The following is a 19,012-nucleotide window of genomic DNA, read 5'->3' as shown; positions in this document are numbered from 1 at the left end:
GCAAACAGTCAGCTTGCAGAACGTATTTGTGTAAAGTGGCTAATCATAATCTTGCTAAATTGCCTGCTAAAGCAATTTCAAGGAGTATGCACAAATTTCAGGCAAATCACTAATATCTAGATAAGTAATTTTCTGCTTTTTGACAACATGTTTGTGTTGCTAGCAGACTAACATTTTCACGCAAAAGTTTCAAGGGTGGCAGTACTAATACGAAAAGAGCATGTTCAGATGCCCTACAGCGTTACAGTGAGTTTTGATGCACAAAACAACCTCACTGCAATAGCTGGTGTGAAGACAGCCTTCGCCTCTTAACAAGACACCTTATCAATTAACTGAAACATATCAGCATGGGCAATTGGACCATGTCCATAAGTTTACACAGTGTCACTTGTAGAAAGAACAAGATTACACAGCATATTCTTCAAGGCCCACTACGACTGCTCTACAAAGGACTTAGTTGCTCTTAGCATGTAATCATCCTGATTACTTGGTTCTTTCCCAGAAAATTGCATCAACTGTTTGAATGCAAGCACTGCCATCACAATACAATATTACCACTGTTTGTGCGCTCATATATATACCACTTAAGAGTTACAAAGCTTGAGGACTGGCTGTTGCATGGAACAGTCTTTGCTCTTTTACAGCAGATACCGTAAAGGTTTCCCTTAGATCACATGTCTGTAGGCCCTGCCACATATCTAGCCACACAAAGCAACCTTCGCAAGTTGGCTTGGACACTTGCCCACTGCCTTCTTCGAGAGACAAAAGTGACAGGGCACTAAAGCAGCAATAAGTAATAGTAGTGCAGATTTCAGCCTAATGCTGCGGTTACTGCAAAGTTCGGTTCAATGTTTCAATAATGGAGTAAAAGTGATACAAAACAGGCAATAATGGAAGACTCCTGGTAAACTGGACACAAAAGCAACCTTACTGGAAGTAACATACGTGCCCATATTGTAAGCAATGCAACTATAGTGATCTAGAAGGCTACACTAAGTATACACCATGCCCACATATTAAGGTCAGAAAGAAAAGAAAGAGACAACTGATGTAATCCAGTGCCTTCGTTAGCAGCAAAAGCAGTCTCTGCCCCGAGCTGCAGATCAGGTTATAGCAACAAAGTACTAGTTATAGTGAGAAGTAATAAGCTAATAATAATGAACTATATTAAGAAATCATTGCAAAAGTCAACAGGGCAATAGCCATCAAAGCTAATGATGGCAGCAAAGGTCTGTTTTAGTGGCCCTTAAAAATTTTTTTTTCTATTTTTTGTTATGCCTGTTTCTTGCCTAGGTTCATCTTATTGATTTACTAGTGCTTCTTTTCTTTTTTTATTCTCTTCACCAGTGCTTTTTCTGGTTGCAAGTGCTGCTGTTCTTGTTTTTCCTGATACTTTGTTTCTTCCTGTTGCTCTTTTTTGATTGAATTATGCCTTTCTTCTGATTCACTTTTCCAGCGCCTGTGTATTTTTTCTATGTTATTCTGTCACTCCTGCAATAGCTTCTGTAGCTGCAGTATGCAAACATACTGCAAAAATTTTATGGAAACATACTGTGCATGTAAGCATATATGCAAAATTACACCGAGTGACTTTTTGGCTATAGCAAATGCATGGCTTGAGATTGATTGCCCCAAACTCGAACCATCTTCGGAAGGTGGCAATATATGCTTGTGGCAAAGGGCATCACAGTGCAGCTGAATAAGTAAACGTCAAGCTTTGCTAAATGTAAAGCCAATGCTTAGGTTTTCCACTGAAGCCTTTTCTTTTCGCAAAAGACTGCATCCATGCAGATGGTAAAAAATTATGCGAACCCAAATCCCTGAGGCGCAGAAAGAATGGAGGAGTAAAGAGGTGTAATAAGTTGTCAGCTAAATTGGGCTTGTACGTCACTGTGGGTAACTAACTGCACAGTTCCGAGACAGCCATGCTAGCCATTACGATAGTACTACTACTGTGAAAGATGAACTGAATGTCAGCCCTCCTGCCGAAATGTTAGCCAACTATTGTCAAATGCTCTACATCAAACGGGATGACATTATGACATGCCTGATCTCCAACACTTGTTGACAAGTAGTATTTGCAGAAATGACGCACCGCTGACATTTCTGACAGCACTGAGGCAGTTCTGCAGTTCATCACAACAACTGATCAAGAAGGCATCAAAAGGGTACTGAAAATGGTAGCGGCCTCCTGGAAGTCAATTTCATGCCTATATAGCAAAACAAGCTGTGGGTTTAGGAAGCCTTGTATGAAGAGCTAGCCTTATGTAAATGTGGCACTAGTACTTATGAGAGCCAGTACACATAAACTATTAACAGTTTGTTTAACCCTATTCCACTGTAAGCATCCTGAACAGTGGCACAACCATCTTTTTTTCCAAAACAATCCTACATATGTTTGTACTGGCATAAAATGGCACAACAGTCTTTTTAGTGAATATTCTATGCTCCATCAATTTAGAACTACATTATTTCTTTTTTTTTTAATGTCATCTTTGTGGACCTCTGAGACCTTCCGATAGTTATACAGTAAAACCTCGTTAAACCGTAGTTGGCCGGATCTTGGAAAAAGTAGGTACTAAACTGCAGTACTGCTTAACCGAAATTGCGTGAGATCACCCACTTACCTGTCGAAAACGGAACTACGAGAGAGTGTGATGAAAGGGCAGAAATCATGAAGCATTTATTGAATTTGCGCGACTAAAGTCTGTTATTTTCATTTGATGCCATGGCGAGCTAGCAGTGACGACAGCGGCCTCAAACTCACTTTGGTTAATTCCAATGGTAGATCCACATCAAGTTTTTCTGCTCTGTATGGAGCAATCCTATTCCAATGGCAGAATGAGAGTGTGAGTTGTGTGTTTCAATGGCAGATTGGGATCAGCTACCGATTCCGGATCACTCTGTGGAGCAAAAATATTTGCTCCGCTGAAATCGGCAGACTTGACCAGAAGTCTGCTTGACGTATTTCCTCCACCCGCCTCTGCTTCCTGTCACGGTTACCTGTTTCCGGTTACCTGTTTGTTCCTGCTCCTGTATAATGGCAGCTTCGACTCAGACACTATCAGTTCCCAAGTCATGGAAGAAAAATGCACGGAATGCCAAGATGATCCAGATGATGGGGGTGATGGTGATGAGGCCTACCTGATTCACCTCTAGTCTAGCGCCCTCTCACTTGATTTCCCTGTAATAAGTGCCCTTGCGGGAGCGCACACATTTCAATCAGAGATTTGACGAGAGCTATCTCAGTTGGAATGGCGTGCTCCTTTCGTGATCTGGCTGAGTGCTCGCGATCTGCCATTGGAATTCAACATTAAACTACGAGCCAGCTTTTCCTACAGCCCCCTCTTCTCGGCAAACACCCACATGAGGCTGACTTAACGCGCAGCATCTGCCACTGTCGGGCCTGAATCGCCTGTACTTTCACTTTTCGTGCCGTCTTCATTCCTGTCGTTAGGCGACACTTCGGCAATAACAAAGGCAACGATGGCGAAAAGTCAAACCTCGTAGCCAATGTATTTTCGCGGTCGCAGCAGCACTACCAAGGAACTTCTTCGCATTCCAAATGCTACACACCGTAGTGAATGGTGGATCCCTCTTGCATACCAGCACCGACTTGTTCGTGCCACGTTCGGTAGCACAAATGATATTCAATTTTTCCTCTATTCTGAGCACCCGGTTTTTTTCCTAGCTTGCACGATGTCACAACATGGCCCACAACGCTCTCTGACTTTGGCACGGTGCTGAAATGATGTTGATGTGGCTGCACCCTTCCAAGCGCCCTCTGCATGTGCGCTTGGAGGCCGTTTCTATCTTTGAGGCTCGTTGTTCTGCCGGGCCGTACCGCCATGATTTCGCGTCAAAAAGTGGAAATACTACGTGTTAACCGATATGTACACAAGAAGCTGGTATGGTTTATGTAGATACAAAATTTATTATGTTCAATGGCAGCTGAGTTGGTGATTTGACTTTACTACTTTTAACACAAAACTACTGTTTAAGTGGGTACAGTTTAACGAGGTTTTACTGTAATTGCATTATCAGATGCACTTTGAATGGTTCACTGAACATCCTTCCCAAGCATTTCAAGCAGATGTGCTGACAGCGGCAGAGATGAATCTTAACTTAATTTGAAAATGTTTTAAAAGAACAGTATGTTGAATAGTTATGAACTGCACACATTTATAAGTTACTTTGTCCTCAAGCTTTGTGACGGTTGTGGTAAAACAAATGCCAGTGCTTGTCGTCCTCAAAGAGTGCATCATACCACTAATAGTGCCCGCAATGTATGAGCCAAGTTCTGAAAGAACACTTGAACTTTAACGGACATCTCACACAAGGACTGTTGTTCGGCTGTGTACAGAACACCTGCCCCTGAATTTTAGCTCCTTGAACTAAATCCTTGGAATGCGATATCCACACAAAAGAAGGCACTGCAGGACCTTTAAGGATAAATGCAATGTTGCCTCTTCCAATGTCTTTACTCCAAACAGCAAGCGATGCCGTGCAACCTGCTGTGACGCATAAACTGCCTTTCAGTTCACCTCACCAAACTAGAAACAGGAGCAGGTTCCATAAGGAAAACAACAGGGGCATGGGTCGGAATGTGCAGAGAAGAGGACAAAGAGTGCAATGCGTGATGCGTCTGCAAGGAGCAAAATGCGTGACAGAGTGGCAAAGTGCAGATAATGGCACGCCATTCAGATTCCTTTCCGGACCCTACTCCCGAGAAGCTAGAATGTTGCCGAGATTCCATTCTGCAGTGAAAAGCTTCACACCAATTACATCGTGAAACATGCCAGCCAGGAGGCAGTTGACAGCACAAAGAACCACCTACAATGCATGGCAGAGTTGTCAGCATTTACGATACCAGTTGCCGCGCAACCCTAACAAAGCATGTAGAATATCAAGACAGGCTTGTTAGCAATTCAAGGCTGCTTCTTTATGGTGCAGACGGCACACAAGCAAGGAAAGTTTGCTGTATTTTTACTTTCTTGTCAAGCAGCCTGTGTTGTTCAAAATGAGTTATGCTGAATGAAAAGTATGAGAACAGATGGCTCAAGAAAGGAGGCATTAGCATTTTCTCTGTCACAGCATGGCTAAAAAATGACATGTTGCAACATGCAGCATGTGCAAATGACATAGCGAAACCCCTATTAAAAATTAAACCAACCACGCACTAAGTTCAGCAGCAGTAGTCTGTTCATGTAGCTGACTTTTTTTTTTTTTTTTTAATGTTGCAATGCGTTTTGACCCCTACGTTAGCCCGTGCAAGTACTATATGACTATAATTTTCCTTGTTGAAAGTTGGAAGCACAGTAAACTTCGGTAAGTCAAATTGTCAGGTAAACAGACATACCTTCAATTATTCGAGGTGGAATAAAGTATGATTTAAAAACATATGCGATCAGAACAGCAACATGAACACATACACATTAGTACTACTTAGTTGCATTTGAGGCAACCAGGATGATGATGATGTGTTGCATTGAAACTCATTGGCGTAACAAGTAATTTGAATATGAAAAACAGGCCTATCTTAATTATTCCTGTTTTGTGTACACAGGGCTGAGTTCCTCAGCTCTGTAAAGTAAAAAAGAAAGCATGTTTAATTACACACATTTACCCAACTTATCTACATTCAGGCTACCTCGAAAATGTGTTAAAAACAGCAGTGAGCTTCAAAAAAAAAAATAAAAAAAAAATAAAATAAAATAAAAAAGAAAACCTTGTTTGAAGGACAAGAACTCAGGGTTATCTAATTTCGAATTACGGTGAGTTCAGCTACCTAAAGGAATACTTTGATTGAACATGCAAGGCAAAGCATGGCACGAACTGCTTCTGCCATCTTTATGAAGCTCTGCACTGCAGAAAGGAATCATCGGCTGTGCACAATGCTAGTCGCAGCAGGATAGGCAGTGAGAGTGCAACAGAGAAGACCTTCAGTAGTCAAGGAAAATGAGAGTGCGGATTAGAGGTTGACGATGACTGCATGACCCCTGGGGTGATGCCGCTACTCACGAGAGGGAATCTTCTTGAAGACCCTTTTGGCCATGAAGTCCTGAAACCGTTGTGCATAGAAGCTGGGCCTGTGCACTGAAACAGAGTCCTGCGCAGGCAAAGAAAGAATTACGAAGCAAATTGGCAGGTGTGGCATTTGAAGGCACAGCTGGTTCATGGGGCAAGAATGCCACTCTGAAGGTTTTCTATATATGAGTACATTTTAATTAAGTTTAGAACAGGTATGGATTTAACATGCTTTTTTCCCCAGTTTGATTAGGGTTTTATTTGGGCACAGAAACATGCAGTAGCTCCAGGACTAAAGGCAAACAAAAATGCCTGACAAGGTCCTGCACCTCTGCGATATTCAGCATGGAGTAATAACACAGAAGAGAACAGATTACATCATTTACAGACATGACAACCAATGACATCCTCATAAGTAACACCTACAAAGCAATACTCCAAACAATATGTTCACATGAATGCTTATATGCATGCTGGTAAGAAGCTCGAATCTCTTTTTAAAACATGTACACTTAATTTTGTACCAAGTTTTTAAATTATACACAAGAGTTCCAGTGCCATAGCATGTTCTAGTTCAAGGAGCAATAAACTGCTGACAGGAGCAACATGCCCCATTTTTTAAACTTCAGGATGTTGGTTTTGATTAAACTTGACAATGCCTAAGGGTATGACTTTATTGGACTAAAATAGTACATAGACAGCGAAATCACAATAATTTGGAAGCGCTTGAATTGACAGATACTAATGTGGAACTGCTTGATTGCCCCAGCAAAGTCGCATTATTGGAATAGGAAAAAACTCCCACGAATTTCAAACTCCAAAACTACACAACAGTTACATAGAATGAAGTTTCTCACACCCATGAACTGCCTTTTGGAAAAGCCAGAGTAAAAGGCCAAGGTTCAATGCATTGCCAGCAACCACAACATTGAATACTGTAAAAGCGAGCGTTTTAGCTTTGCGTGTTACTACAGTAGACAAGTTGCCAAATCAAATGTTGTAGCACACCGGCATCATATACCGCACTTCAGTGGAAAAGTAAATTATGATGAAGCACTGAAGAATTGGGCTTTCGATAGAGTTCCACATTACAATGCATGATGAATGCTAGATGCTGTGGTGCCATCTGGTAGCTAGAAATGAAGACATAGTGGGGCTTTAATTATTGCCAGTTCTGCCACCTTTGCAAGGCAATGGCTCTCACCCCATCATGAAACATGGACTTCCAGGTGTGCTCAAGCTTTTTCTTGAGCCGGTAGCTTTGCAAAATGTCGATGACTCCAATGAACAAGAGAAGTCGCTCTCCTTTGGAGTTCCTCGCTGGGATGCCACCGGTTCTGTAAACAGGTAAGAAGGTGAGCAAGTAACCAGACAAAATGTAAAGCAAACATGCATGTTAGGGTAGCCCTGGTGGGTTAGAACAGTCACAGGCTAAAATTTCAGTGAAACTAGCTTTGAACGAAATAGCCTTGCAGCAAGAACAACCAAAGACCAGCAATAACAAAAACAGCAACTATGGAAAAAGCATACTCTTTGGAAAAAAAGACAATCATCAAGTTATTAAGCCTTTGGTGACACAGGGCTCCCATGTTGATTGATGAAGTGCCTTGCAAAGAGCACAAATTAAATGCAAAGTGAACTTACGGAACATCCTCGTCATGATCAATGGGCTCTACATCAGCTTGGATTGATTCCATGGCGGTGGAGAAGTTCGCCAGCCGTTGCCGGTTTACGGACTTACTCCGCGTCAGCCCAGATCCTGCAATCACAGTTATGCAGAGAAATTTTGTCAACAATATGTTGTTTGTACGTGCTAGAACTTGCTTCTCAGGACACTTATGACTTTCTCCGCTGCTAGATAACTTACTCGCCCTCTTTCCATATGTGTACACTCACACACACTTTGAGCAAAAGAACCAAACCTGTGAAGCCCTAATGTGAAAGACACACTAAATGCAAACATTCAGTCAAGCTACACAACTGGAATACCATGTAGGTCAGCCTTACCACAAGCCAAAGCTTGATATGCCAAAGAAAAGGAGAAAACGAAAGACACTTTCCTCGTGAAATGTTTTTTTTAGAGAGCCTGCTTTGAGCTAGGTAATAATGTATGAAAAAGAAAAGTTACGTCATGTTGTAAGCTATGCTTTGTATAAATTTGAGAGCTTTCAGTGAATTTGCCTGCGCAAAACAACCCTACTGTACTAATATACTGTGAAATCCTCAACTGCACCACAACATCACGGACTCTGGATTGCGCCACAAAATTTGGAAGAGTTCTGCCTTAATTTTTTCTGCTAATACAGTCGATCTTGAATTTAATTGAACGCAAAGGGGATTGCAAAATAGTTTGATATATCGAGCATTCGAAATAAAAAATATGTCTACTCGAAGCTTATCTGAGATCTCCACAAGTCTCGGACAGTTTCCCAAGACCGTGAAAAGCAGGAACTTGCTGGCTGGCTTCTTCTCCAAGGCCGCTCGAATGCACAAAAATTGACTTATTTTTTCTCACTAGTGTTGCAAATCGCTCCGCACTGCGGAACGGTCTTCAGAATGCCAACCCTAAAACATTGCGTCACCTGTACTCTACTGAAAGTTGGGTTCGGATTCATTTTCGCAGCTCACATAATCCTAAAATGCCGTTTGCGGAAAGCCTCTGTCTACAAGAAGACAAACCCAGTAGCGAAGCATTTCAGTTTGGTATCCCATGCTCGGAGCTACTGAGATTGAAGGTCAGACATCATCTATGCTTCCTCTTGGAATGCATACCAGACCAGGCAGCCTTTTACATTCTTGAAGCATAATGGCGATCTAGTGTTGGTGATAACAAACAACTGCAGTTATAATGAGCCATCCATATGCGCAGCAAGCAAAACTCACGAGTGCCCTGCTCATTTTTCCCTCCATGGCAGGTACTGCCCATTGGATTATCTCTTGTTTGACAGCATCTACAAAACAGTGCAGTTTCAAGTTCACCAGCAATAAATATGCCCGATAACGCGAGAAGTGATTCTCTGCTAGGAGAAGCACACTTGCAGGGGCATAGTGTAGCGCAGCGTTCAATACATCGATTGTGGCAGTGAATCGGAGTTCGATGTACTGTAGTACATTCTTATACTTTTGCATGGGAATTTTAAGGGGATTTTACAACTGTTCGATACAGACAATAATTCACCATATCCGAGTTCGATGTATTCGAGATCGACTGTCGTTAAATTTTTTTCCTGAAGAACGGAAATAAATTTTGTACTAAATATTCCAACTGTCTATACTGGTCTCCTTTGTGTGATTTTGTTGATGCAGAGTAATAAAGTACCAATCATGCATTTCGCTATAATTCCACATGGACTCTCTCTTTAATTCCACTCTTAATTGCAACAGCGTTGGTAAAGTAGTAGAAGCAGCTATATAGTTCTGGGCATCTTCATTGACCTATCAAAGGCATTTGATTGCATTAATCACAATCTTCTCATTCAAAAACATGAACGCTATGGCTTTCATGGCAATGTCGCTTCTCTTATACGTTGTTATCGAGAATACCGCCAACAAATATTGCCATAAATGGCTATCACTCAGATCCACTACCTATCTCCTCAGGCGTCCCACAGGGTAGCATTCTAGGGCCTTTTTTATTTAATATGTATGTGAATGACATTGTTAAAATTAATGAAAGTGTGAAATTTATCATGTACGCTGACAACACCAGCATATTGATAGGTGGTAAAGATATTGATGACCTTGTTGATGACGCTAATTTCACGTTAGCAAAACTAGAAGAATAGACACGTAGGAATAACCTCCTGATAAATGAGAATAAAACAAAAGCTGTAATATTTCGAGCTAAAAACAAACATATATCAATCAGCAAACTTATCTCAATAAATGCAACACCTATTGAGATTACTTCCAGTATTGAAACATTAGGTGTCACTTTTCATGAACATATGTCATGGGATGCTCATGTGGATAGCGTGGCAAATAAACTTGTGCAAGTAATAGATTCACCATATACTTCCTCTGCCTAGGATGTTAATCTATAATTCATTGTTTTCCAGCAGAATAAACTACTGCCATCTAATATGGTCTGACACAACACAGCGAAACTTAAACAGGCTTCATAGGTTGCAGAAAAAGTTCCTTAGAATTGTTGAGGGCTTGCCCCATTACTCTCACACACAGCATCTTTTTGACAAATACAACGTAACCCCAGTTGCCTAATTATTTGACTACATCTTAGGCAAATCATTTAAAAATGAAAGAGTAAACAATAGCTCCTTTTTACAATGTTTAGCTAACCTACAGGAAAACACTTCTGTCCACCTGACACGTAACAGTATGCCCTGGAAAGTGAGAACTTATAAAACAACGTATGGTCTACAGACACTACAGAACAAATTACCCAGGTTACTTAATAGATTAAATAATGAACAAGTTAAACTTGAAGATATAACATTCAAAGAACTTCAATAGCACTTTAACAAATTCTAGACCGTTACTTTAACTTTTCGTTTCTGCAAACAAAGTTTTTCTTTACCCCGTTTTTTCTAACAGCGTGCATGGTGAGGAAACGGTTCTGTTTTCCCTTTTTTCAATTCACAATATGTGCTTTATTTGTTTTGTTTCTCTTTACCATCAATGTATATGTACTACTGTTATTTCTTGCGGATAAGCGAAACTGCATTAATGTTGTTTCTTTTGTGACACTTCCGTCATTGATTGTGTTGTTTTATTATATAAGCGAACTTGTAATTTGTATTTCCATCTTGCCTTATTTCATCACAATTTGTGTATGTTACATTGTACGCTCGGAATGTGTAATTTCAAACGTGACCATGCATTATATGCCTTCTTCGTCGTTATGTAACTGCCCCGTGTATGGGGGGCCTACGGCTCTGTCAAGCTGTCATTCATGACAGCTTTTACTGCAGGTCTCCCATGTCGTGTATTTTTATGGGACATAAATAAAGACATTATTATAGTTACCAATGCAAATGTGACACCAAGCTAGCCTACAAAAAGCTATGAACTTCAAGTGTGCATAATTTTTTTTAACATGAAATTCAGTCACACACAGCAAGCAAGTTTACCCAAGAGGTGGATAAATCATGGTACTTTGAACTAAGTAAATGTCCTTTTTCACCTGTCTTAAGAAAATCTGGAAGCACCTGGAAATGGCCTCACCTGTTGGTTTAAAGCTGGAGTCTTCTTCTGAGCCAGCTGAATTGAGTTTCACTTCATCCTTTGCACCCTGAGACTGCTGCTCCTACATGCAAGACGCTCATCAAGGTAATGCACAATCATTTTGAACCTACAACTACAGTTGAACACATACGTATGAAGTGCAAAGCCCCTTAATATGGCACAAAGCGCAGCATTGCGCCCTATTATTGTCATTTGCGAAGAGTGATTCTGAGAGGTTTGCTCACAGACTGCCAAATACTAAAACCTGTCACAATGTGCAACTAAAAATGCACAACCCCTTCGAACCCACAACTACCGTGGAACGTGAACAGACGAAGCATTGAAACCAATGGACTTTGCACAAAGAGCAGCATTATATTACTTTGCAAAGAGTGAGTCTGTCAGGTCTCCATACAAAATGCCAACTGCTAGATACAACCTGTCACAATGTAAATTAACATTTTGCATTTTAGTGCTTGCCTACAAGATTTTGCACAACGCCATCCAGTGCACAATGACCACACTGCCATACAAGCATGTCCACCGTGATTTATGTCATCTATGACCCTCCCCATATTAATAAACATCAGGACAACTACATATAATTTTCCTTTGAGTGTGTTGCTGCGAACGTAAAAATATTTTGCCACATAACATCACGTTATCTGTGTCATTCCATTTCTGCTAAGAGCAAATTATACATCACTTATTTTTAAGAAATAATGCCTGCAATCAATAGAAAATTGCTTGCACCATGTCGGATACTTCACTTTAGTTCAGTTGATCTAAATTTTGTTGTGCAGTTTCTCAAAAGTCTTGTGTGTTAACACAGACCCCTGTAGCAACCCATGAAATAGTTCAGGAGTCATATGTGTATAGAACTATAGCATAATGTATCGATACCAAAATAGAGAGAACTTGTTTGTTTTAAGAGAATAAAAAAAACTGCATCTTGTTGTGACCAGAGAGCCTTACGTATATTACGGACCCTTTAGCAGCAAAAAGAAAACCAGTACAGCAGACTTCCATTAATTCGACTACCGATAATTCAATTTTTGGTTAATTTGATCTAGACCGAAAATCCTGGCCGGTGCCAGTGCATTTGTAGGGCCTAAACTTTCCTTATTTCGACTCTTAAAGTTGGTCTTCACTGGATAATTCGAGCTTGACCAGTTGGCATGCATGCATGTCACCCTTATGGTGATCTCAATAGTAACACCTTTATGGTGGATCCACACGACGGACGAAACCAATCTTTTTCGCGACGGACGGCGCATCACGTGACTACACGTCACGGATTTGTGCCGTCCGCGCATCGTCCGCGACCCCCCCGGACGGAGAATGCCGAGCTATTTTTCGCATCTGGATTTTGGGGGTCAAATGCTGCAGATTTAGCCTAGCATGATCTACAGTCTGGCAACAAGCGCGGCTCTGGGATCTTTCTGAAACAGCTTTATCGCTGCTGACACCATTTGTGTCTGTTCGCGTGCGCACGATTCGCACAAGAGCGACTGAAATGAACCTGAGTGACGAGGCAACTCTGTTCTTCTTACATCTCGTGGAGCAGTTCCCCGCGTTGTGGGACATGGCTCATCGATTACGCGGACAAGAGAGCGTAACAAGACCTCTTTCGATGAAACAAGTACTTGTCATCATCCAATTCGGATAAAACAACAGCCATTGTGGCCAACCGTTGTTTCCTTTCGATCTCCATTTTCATTCAGAGTGAAAAACACGTATGACAAAGTCTTTGTTACACCGATGGTGCCATCTAGAGTGAGTAGAAACAAGCAATCATTTAAACTTATGGCCACTGAGATCGGCCCGGGCCGCCGCAACATCTTCGAGGCCATGTTCAGCCAATACAGCCACTCTAACCCTACACGCCGAGAATCTGAGTATCGCTTTCGGAAACGGTGCCCACTCATCACCAATACGTTGCTGTTGAAGCTTCTGAACAAAAATTTAAACCAAATACAAGCCTCAGTTTGAAAGTTACGGGCCACACAGTGGATGACGACGACTTGACAGGTTCGAGGCGGACGGCAGTCGCTTCGGGCGGTGCAGCCATCTTTATTTTTCCGGCGCGGTCATCTGCTCAGTCCGTCTGTCATCTGGATGTGCTTCGCAGCCGGACGGGCGGTGGAATAAGCGTCCGCGGCACAGATTTGCGCGGGGCCATCCGTCGTGTGGATACACCATTAGTGGTAGCATCTGTCCCGGCAGAGCTTAGGGTACAGTGAATGCGTTGAACAAACGACAAATCTACCGTCAGAAACGACTATTTTCGGCCTGCCCTAGGAAGATCTTCAAGCGATAACGGTAGCTAACAATGTCTGATTACAGCATTTACCAGATTCTAAGGTGCAGTTTTTTTTTTCTTCCCACAAAACTGAGCCAAAAAGCATGTTCGCTGTGCTTGTATGGTTTGCCACACAACATGGTTGTACGGCGGCGAAGCCAACTTCAGAGAAATAGCCGCCACTGTGCAACACATATTAGACCCTTGCCCACTTTTCTTGCTAAAAAATCAGCTCCGCGTTAATTTTTACTTTGTTTAGGATGTTTAATTTTATCTCTATGTTAGTTTTCTGCTTTGGACACATAAAAAGTCAGCACACGTTTGATTCGGGAGCTTGCTGGAATCTGGCGAAATACTGCAAAATGAGTCAAGAGTACGTTTTGATGTTTTTCTACATCTTGCTTAATTCGACCCGCTGGATAATTCTATCAGTTTTGCTGGTCCCGTCAGGGTTGAATTAACGGAAGTCAACTGTAGTAAAAGTGACAACGGCAGTTATAAGGAACATGCTGCACAGCCCTACAGTGTAATGGCCCCACAGAACGCTATGGGCCCCTGATTACGACATGCCTCTGTACCTTAGAAAAACAAAGCCGGAAGTTAATACAAAGAATGAAGTGTTAGCACTTAAGGGCTAATTTTTCATTTTTGACACGATCGGCCTTAATAACGTTGTCAGAACACAAAAATACATCTACAAATATTGTGGGAAATTGAATTCAATAAGAGTTACCATGATCGAATGTGTACCACCATCTACATTGTGGGAAGGGCTTGTCATAAGTGAAAAAGTGATAATCGCTCCTGACGAAATGAGGTTGTCAAAATTGCTTAATGGATTAACCCTTTAAGGGTCAATGATGTAAATATGCGGCACCGCGAACAAGTGCAAAAATGGTCGATGCCGTGTATTTACGGCACTGTCTGTACGTTTAAAAAGCGCGCCAATTTCCTAACTTTTTCTTTTCTATCATGTTCTGCCACTATGTGGGAATAAAGGGAATTCATTTAGCATGCCTCCCTCTCTCTGTTTTTGTTGCATGGTTTGTTTTAGAGCTAGCTTGCTCATGTGCAGGCGGCGGTTTCGGCTTCTTTTGCTTGCAAAACTGATGGCTATCTCGTTACTAATCGCTCAAAGGGCTACTGCTTGTTTCTCACTTGTTTAGTGCTCACAAGGGTGCGCATAGGAAGGATGCCTCAGTGCATGCGTTTCCGCTGCTTATCTTTTTGGGGGGGGGGCACTCGCGTAAACTAATTGCCTCTGGTTGGCGATAAGATGATGATTAGCAGAAGTTTCTCACTTTTTTGACAGGCACACAACCACAGTTTTCTTGAGGACACGCACCTATGCAGTTCGATTACGCTATGGACATAAATATTAGTGTAAGAGCAGGAACAGGTGAGAGTTGCGAAATATTCTCGTGTGCACATTTTCAAAGCCTTGAACTATGTGTATAACAATGGATCAAATTTTTGATTCTTATAAGTTTATTTCCGTTTTTGTTGTTGTTATTCATGAATGAAGAGTGCGGATATACCAACGCAAGATATTTTTTTCTCACTTTATGGTCACCCTAGAAAAATCACGGTAAATTTTTGTCGAAATAAGTCCCTAAAAAGAAATGGAATCTGTAATAAAAAAATAGACCCTGGGCGGTTGCATATGGCAAAAAAAAATTGGCCCTCAAACAGTTGAAAAGCACTGCTATCCTCAAGGCAGCCCTACTTGACAAGTGCAGAGTAACAGGCTAGAGTACTTTAGCTGAGGCTGACCTCTCTGCCTTCTTTGAAATCAATTCTCTCTCTCTACTTGACAAGCCACTAGTAATACAAAATGGCAGCTCTTTATTCGATGTTGTTTGGCACGCAGCGATATATTTTGCGAGTTAGCATGGCAGTCCAGGTTAGTTTTCCTTCTAGATTCTGCTTCTAGATTCTAGATTCCTTCTGCCTATTGTTCCGCAATGAAGCTCCTAATTGTGTTTCCGACACATAATAGCTGCAGTGATAAAATCTTGTTTTGCATTAGCATGTTCTTCATTCTCTGAAGAATAGGGTTGTATGGCACATAAAGCCTGTGTCCTCTAAGACGAAGTACTGAAAACATTCCAGTTTGTTATGTACATGTGCTAACTTGCTCCTGTGTCTATGAAACTGGGAACTGTGCAAGCAGGGTGGCAGGCACAAGCACTGGCCATGAACAGATTCAGAAAATGTTGTTAGTTTTATGATAGCATTCAATGCTGTGGCGCACCAGTGAGTGTCCCTGGAATACCTTTAGTTTAATGTACAAAGAATGCAAACATAGAGGAAACATTAAACGGCAAGGTGCCATCTGGTGGCTCGTGCCAAGCAAGTCCAAGCTAAGACAATCCATTAGAAACCATCCGGTCGTTTCAATGTTGATGCATCTTGTCAGATCTACAATGCCAGAATCATCGAACAATTTCTGAAACTGGATGCACTATGCACTCATAAATAGTATTTCAGGTGAGTTAAAAGAAGTGAACGCTCACTTCAACAGTTACTGGCAATCAACGATAGTGAAGCGAAAGCCATTACTGAAGCGAAAGCCAAAGGTACCCCCCCCCCCCATGTTTGACAATACTATTTCTTAGCGTATGTAAACATTATGCATGTTGAACTAGCCAAATAACATACGTTAAATAGGGCACATAAACCACATACACCCGACGACATACAGAGCATGTGCAATGAAGACCATGCTATTTCCTTATGTACGCGATGAATTTACATTTACTTGCAAGCATTATAAAACTCTCTATTGATCAATGAAGAGCAGGAGGCTATGTGACAATAGCAATCACATGCGCACACATTTGTGACATTCAAACATGCTGGAGGACCTACTGGATGATCTTACTGGACAAAGCACACAGTGGAATTGAAAAAGACATTTTAGTTCGTCAGTCGGCTGAAAAGAAACAGCAGGTGTGCATTATGGCCAAACCCAAGGCTCCTTGCAGTCACTTCCAGTCACTCTAAAATTGCATTTAAGTTCCGACAGATTCATTTGAATTTCGTTGTTGCGAAATGAGACAGCACAGACGGTGAATGCACTGCACAATGAAACATTGTTGCCTAAATTCCATATGTCTACTTTAGTGAACCTGCTCGAGAGGCTATAGAACCGTACTGCTAACACTCAAAGTGCGCCCCGTGCACTGCCGATACCTTTAAGGGATACAATCACTTTTGCGAGATTTGGCATAGCCGAGCATAAGATGCGTCAGCACCAATGAACAGCAGCCTTCAGGATGAAGATTGGCCCTATTGGGCCGTATTTTCAGTTTATTGTTTTTATGCATACAATCACTACAGTGGAGATTTCGTGTAACTTTGCACCGAATGCATTGTCGAGTACGAGTGACAGTGTCGATATGATCACTCTAGCGAGATTTCGCATAACTCACCAGATACATCAGTGTCTGCGGGCAAATGTGTAGAGACGATCACCTTCGCGAGATTTCGAACGCGCCAGCCTCTACGAGCAACAGCATTCTTCCAGTACCTGTTGTCACCTGCAGATGCAGACGTGTCCTGTGCCAAGTTACGCAAAATGTGGCAAAAGTGATTGTATCCGAGAAAGTGAACGACCGAGAATACTAACCCGTCAGACAAACCTATGTTTGGTGATGCCTGCTGGGTGGATCTCAATTATGAATGGAGGCATGGCAGCCCACATCAACGAGATACAGATTTCTTGGTTTTTGCTAAACTGCTAAACACTGTTTTCTCCCACAGATTATGCAGTGCACATTGTACGCAAAATAATGTCATATGTCAGTAGAGGCTGACAGCGATGCAACTGTGCCAGCCACGTCATTTCAAACAGGTGATTAAAAAAACATGATGGCAGCCATGATGTGCTTCCAGCATTAGTCATCGCTTCGTGCGCTGTGCTGTTTGTTCAAACAACAATGGTGGCAGCCTCGTCAGCATGCTGTGATGGTATTTTATGCAATGTAAGTGGAAAGTAAATGCATTTGAACACTTTTTGTACTCTTTTAGCATCACACGGATTCTGTCAAATTTCATTGATGCGGGATTGCAGTTTAGTGACGTTTTGTTGTCAAAAGATATGAACTGCATTGAATTCTATGGGCATTTATCAGGGATACGAAAATATTATGTTGTGGCGAGAGTTTTGTTCGTCGTTCCGGGCTTTTGTTATCACTGAGTTCAACTGTACATGTTTTCTTTACACATTTTGCTCACTTTCAGGTTACGAATTCAGGCAGAAGAAAAAATTTCTACAAGCTCCCAGGGGTAAGTATCCTAATTTTACAACGGCCAAAAGGCGCACGGGCTAGAACAGTGGTTGAGAAATAAGTAATAAAGTTGCTATTTACGTAAGTCGCTTCATTTCTGTTTGCGCAATCCGTCTAATGCTGCACAAGTAAAACGAGTGGTAATAACCTCCATGTTCAGGAACTCAGTTCTAGGAACACAGAAAGAACTCACTGTTCGTTCCCTTGCTGCCTGGTCGATGTTGTGAATGCCTACGAGGAGGCTGTAGTCCATTATTTTGAAGCTCTCCAAAACCTGCACAATTGATCAAGAACAAGTAACATTCTTGACGCAATCTTGAGTTTAAGGGTGCCGTGAGACTAACTCATTATTTCACATGATACTATGCATATTTCAACCAGTCAGTTCACTTCCTTAGTCATGGCAAACATCAGTCACAGAGGTTAATAATTAAAACCCCACAAAGGTAGAAACATTATTCAGCTACTCATCTAGTGGAAAATTAACTGTTAGTGACCATAGCACAGCAACTACCAGGTCCATAAAGGACAGTAGGATATGACACTGCCAAGTCTTTCACGTCCAATACTCATTTAAAACCTTAGCACAATATTAGTTGTGACCTTTCTCCAGAAGCTTCATATAAAGTCCTCTGGTATAAACAACCACAAGGGTTGTTTGACAACACTGCTGACTACCTGGGAAGGAACTAGTCCATTAAACTACACAATGTCACTTTCACATCGGGACTTTCGGTCTCGCTTGTTCATCTGGCAAGGGCCAGCCAACCTCAAGATAGTGATTTCTATGGTGGAAGAGCTCAAAAGCAAGGTTAGAGAGTTTAACTCTTATGCAATACATGGCCCATTGCACTTGCTGGATTTGACACTTAACTGTTCACACTACATTTCCCTGCAGTGACAATGGCATACTTGCCAACCTGTCAACATTAAGATTTGTAAAAATCCTGCGAACTTGACAAAAGGAGTAAGGGAGGAATACATTCGAGCCTCATTATAATGAAATGGGACATAACAGAATAATGGATATAACGAAGCAACTGAAATTCCCCTTGAAATCCCCATAGAGATCCATGTATTTAAAACCGTCTTTTAACGAAGCGAAATTGTCCTGCCAATGGATATAATGAACTAGATTCGTCTCCGAAACCAAAAAACAGTCAACCGTTGCGTGCTGAATACATAGCTTAATGCAGTGTTCGGCACT

At 41.6% G+C, this 19,012-nt stretch overlaps 1 protein-coding gene across 6 annotated transcripts in view; it reads right to left on the bottom strand.

Annotated features, from left to right (window-relative positions):
• Nucleotides 1-19,012, bottom strand: part of LOC142583037 (uncharacterized) — a 158,713-nt gene that overhangs the window by 105,806 nt on the left and 33,895 nt on the right. For 5 of the 6 annotated variants that reach the window (XM_075693288.1, XM_075693293.1, XM_075693290.1 and 2 more), the window contains exons 8-12: nucleotides 17,999-18,079; nucleotides 11,212-11,293; nucleotides 7,672-7,786; nucleotides 7,232-7,364; nucleotides 6,022-6,109 (exon numbers count right to left, since the gene is read on the bottom strand). In XM_075693288.1, coding sequence (XP_075549403.1) covers nucleotides 6,022-6,109; nucleotides 7,232-7,364; nucleotides 7,672-7,786; nucleotides 11,212-11,293; nucleotides 17,999-18,079 — 499 coding nt within the window. The remainder of the gene's footprint in view (nucleotides 1-6,021; nucleotides 6,110-7,231; nucleotides 7,365-7,671; nucleotides 7,787-11,211; nucleotides 11,294-17,998; nucleotides 18,080-19,012) is intronic. The other variant, XM_075693289.1, reaches the window with a different exon arrangement.

This window comes from Dermacentor variabilis, chromosome 5, assembly GCF_050947875.1.
Source record: "Dermacentor variabilis isolate Ectoservices chromosome 5, ASM5094787v1, whole genome shotgun sequence".
NCBI lineage: Eukaryota > Metazoa > Arthropoda > Arachnida > Ixodida > Ixodidae > Dermacentor > Dermacentor variabilis.
This window is presented reverse-complemented; position numbering and strand designations above follow the sequence as displayed.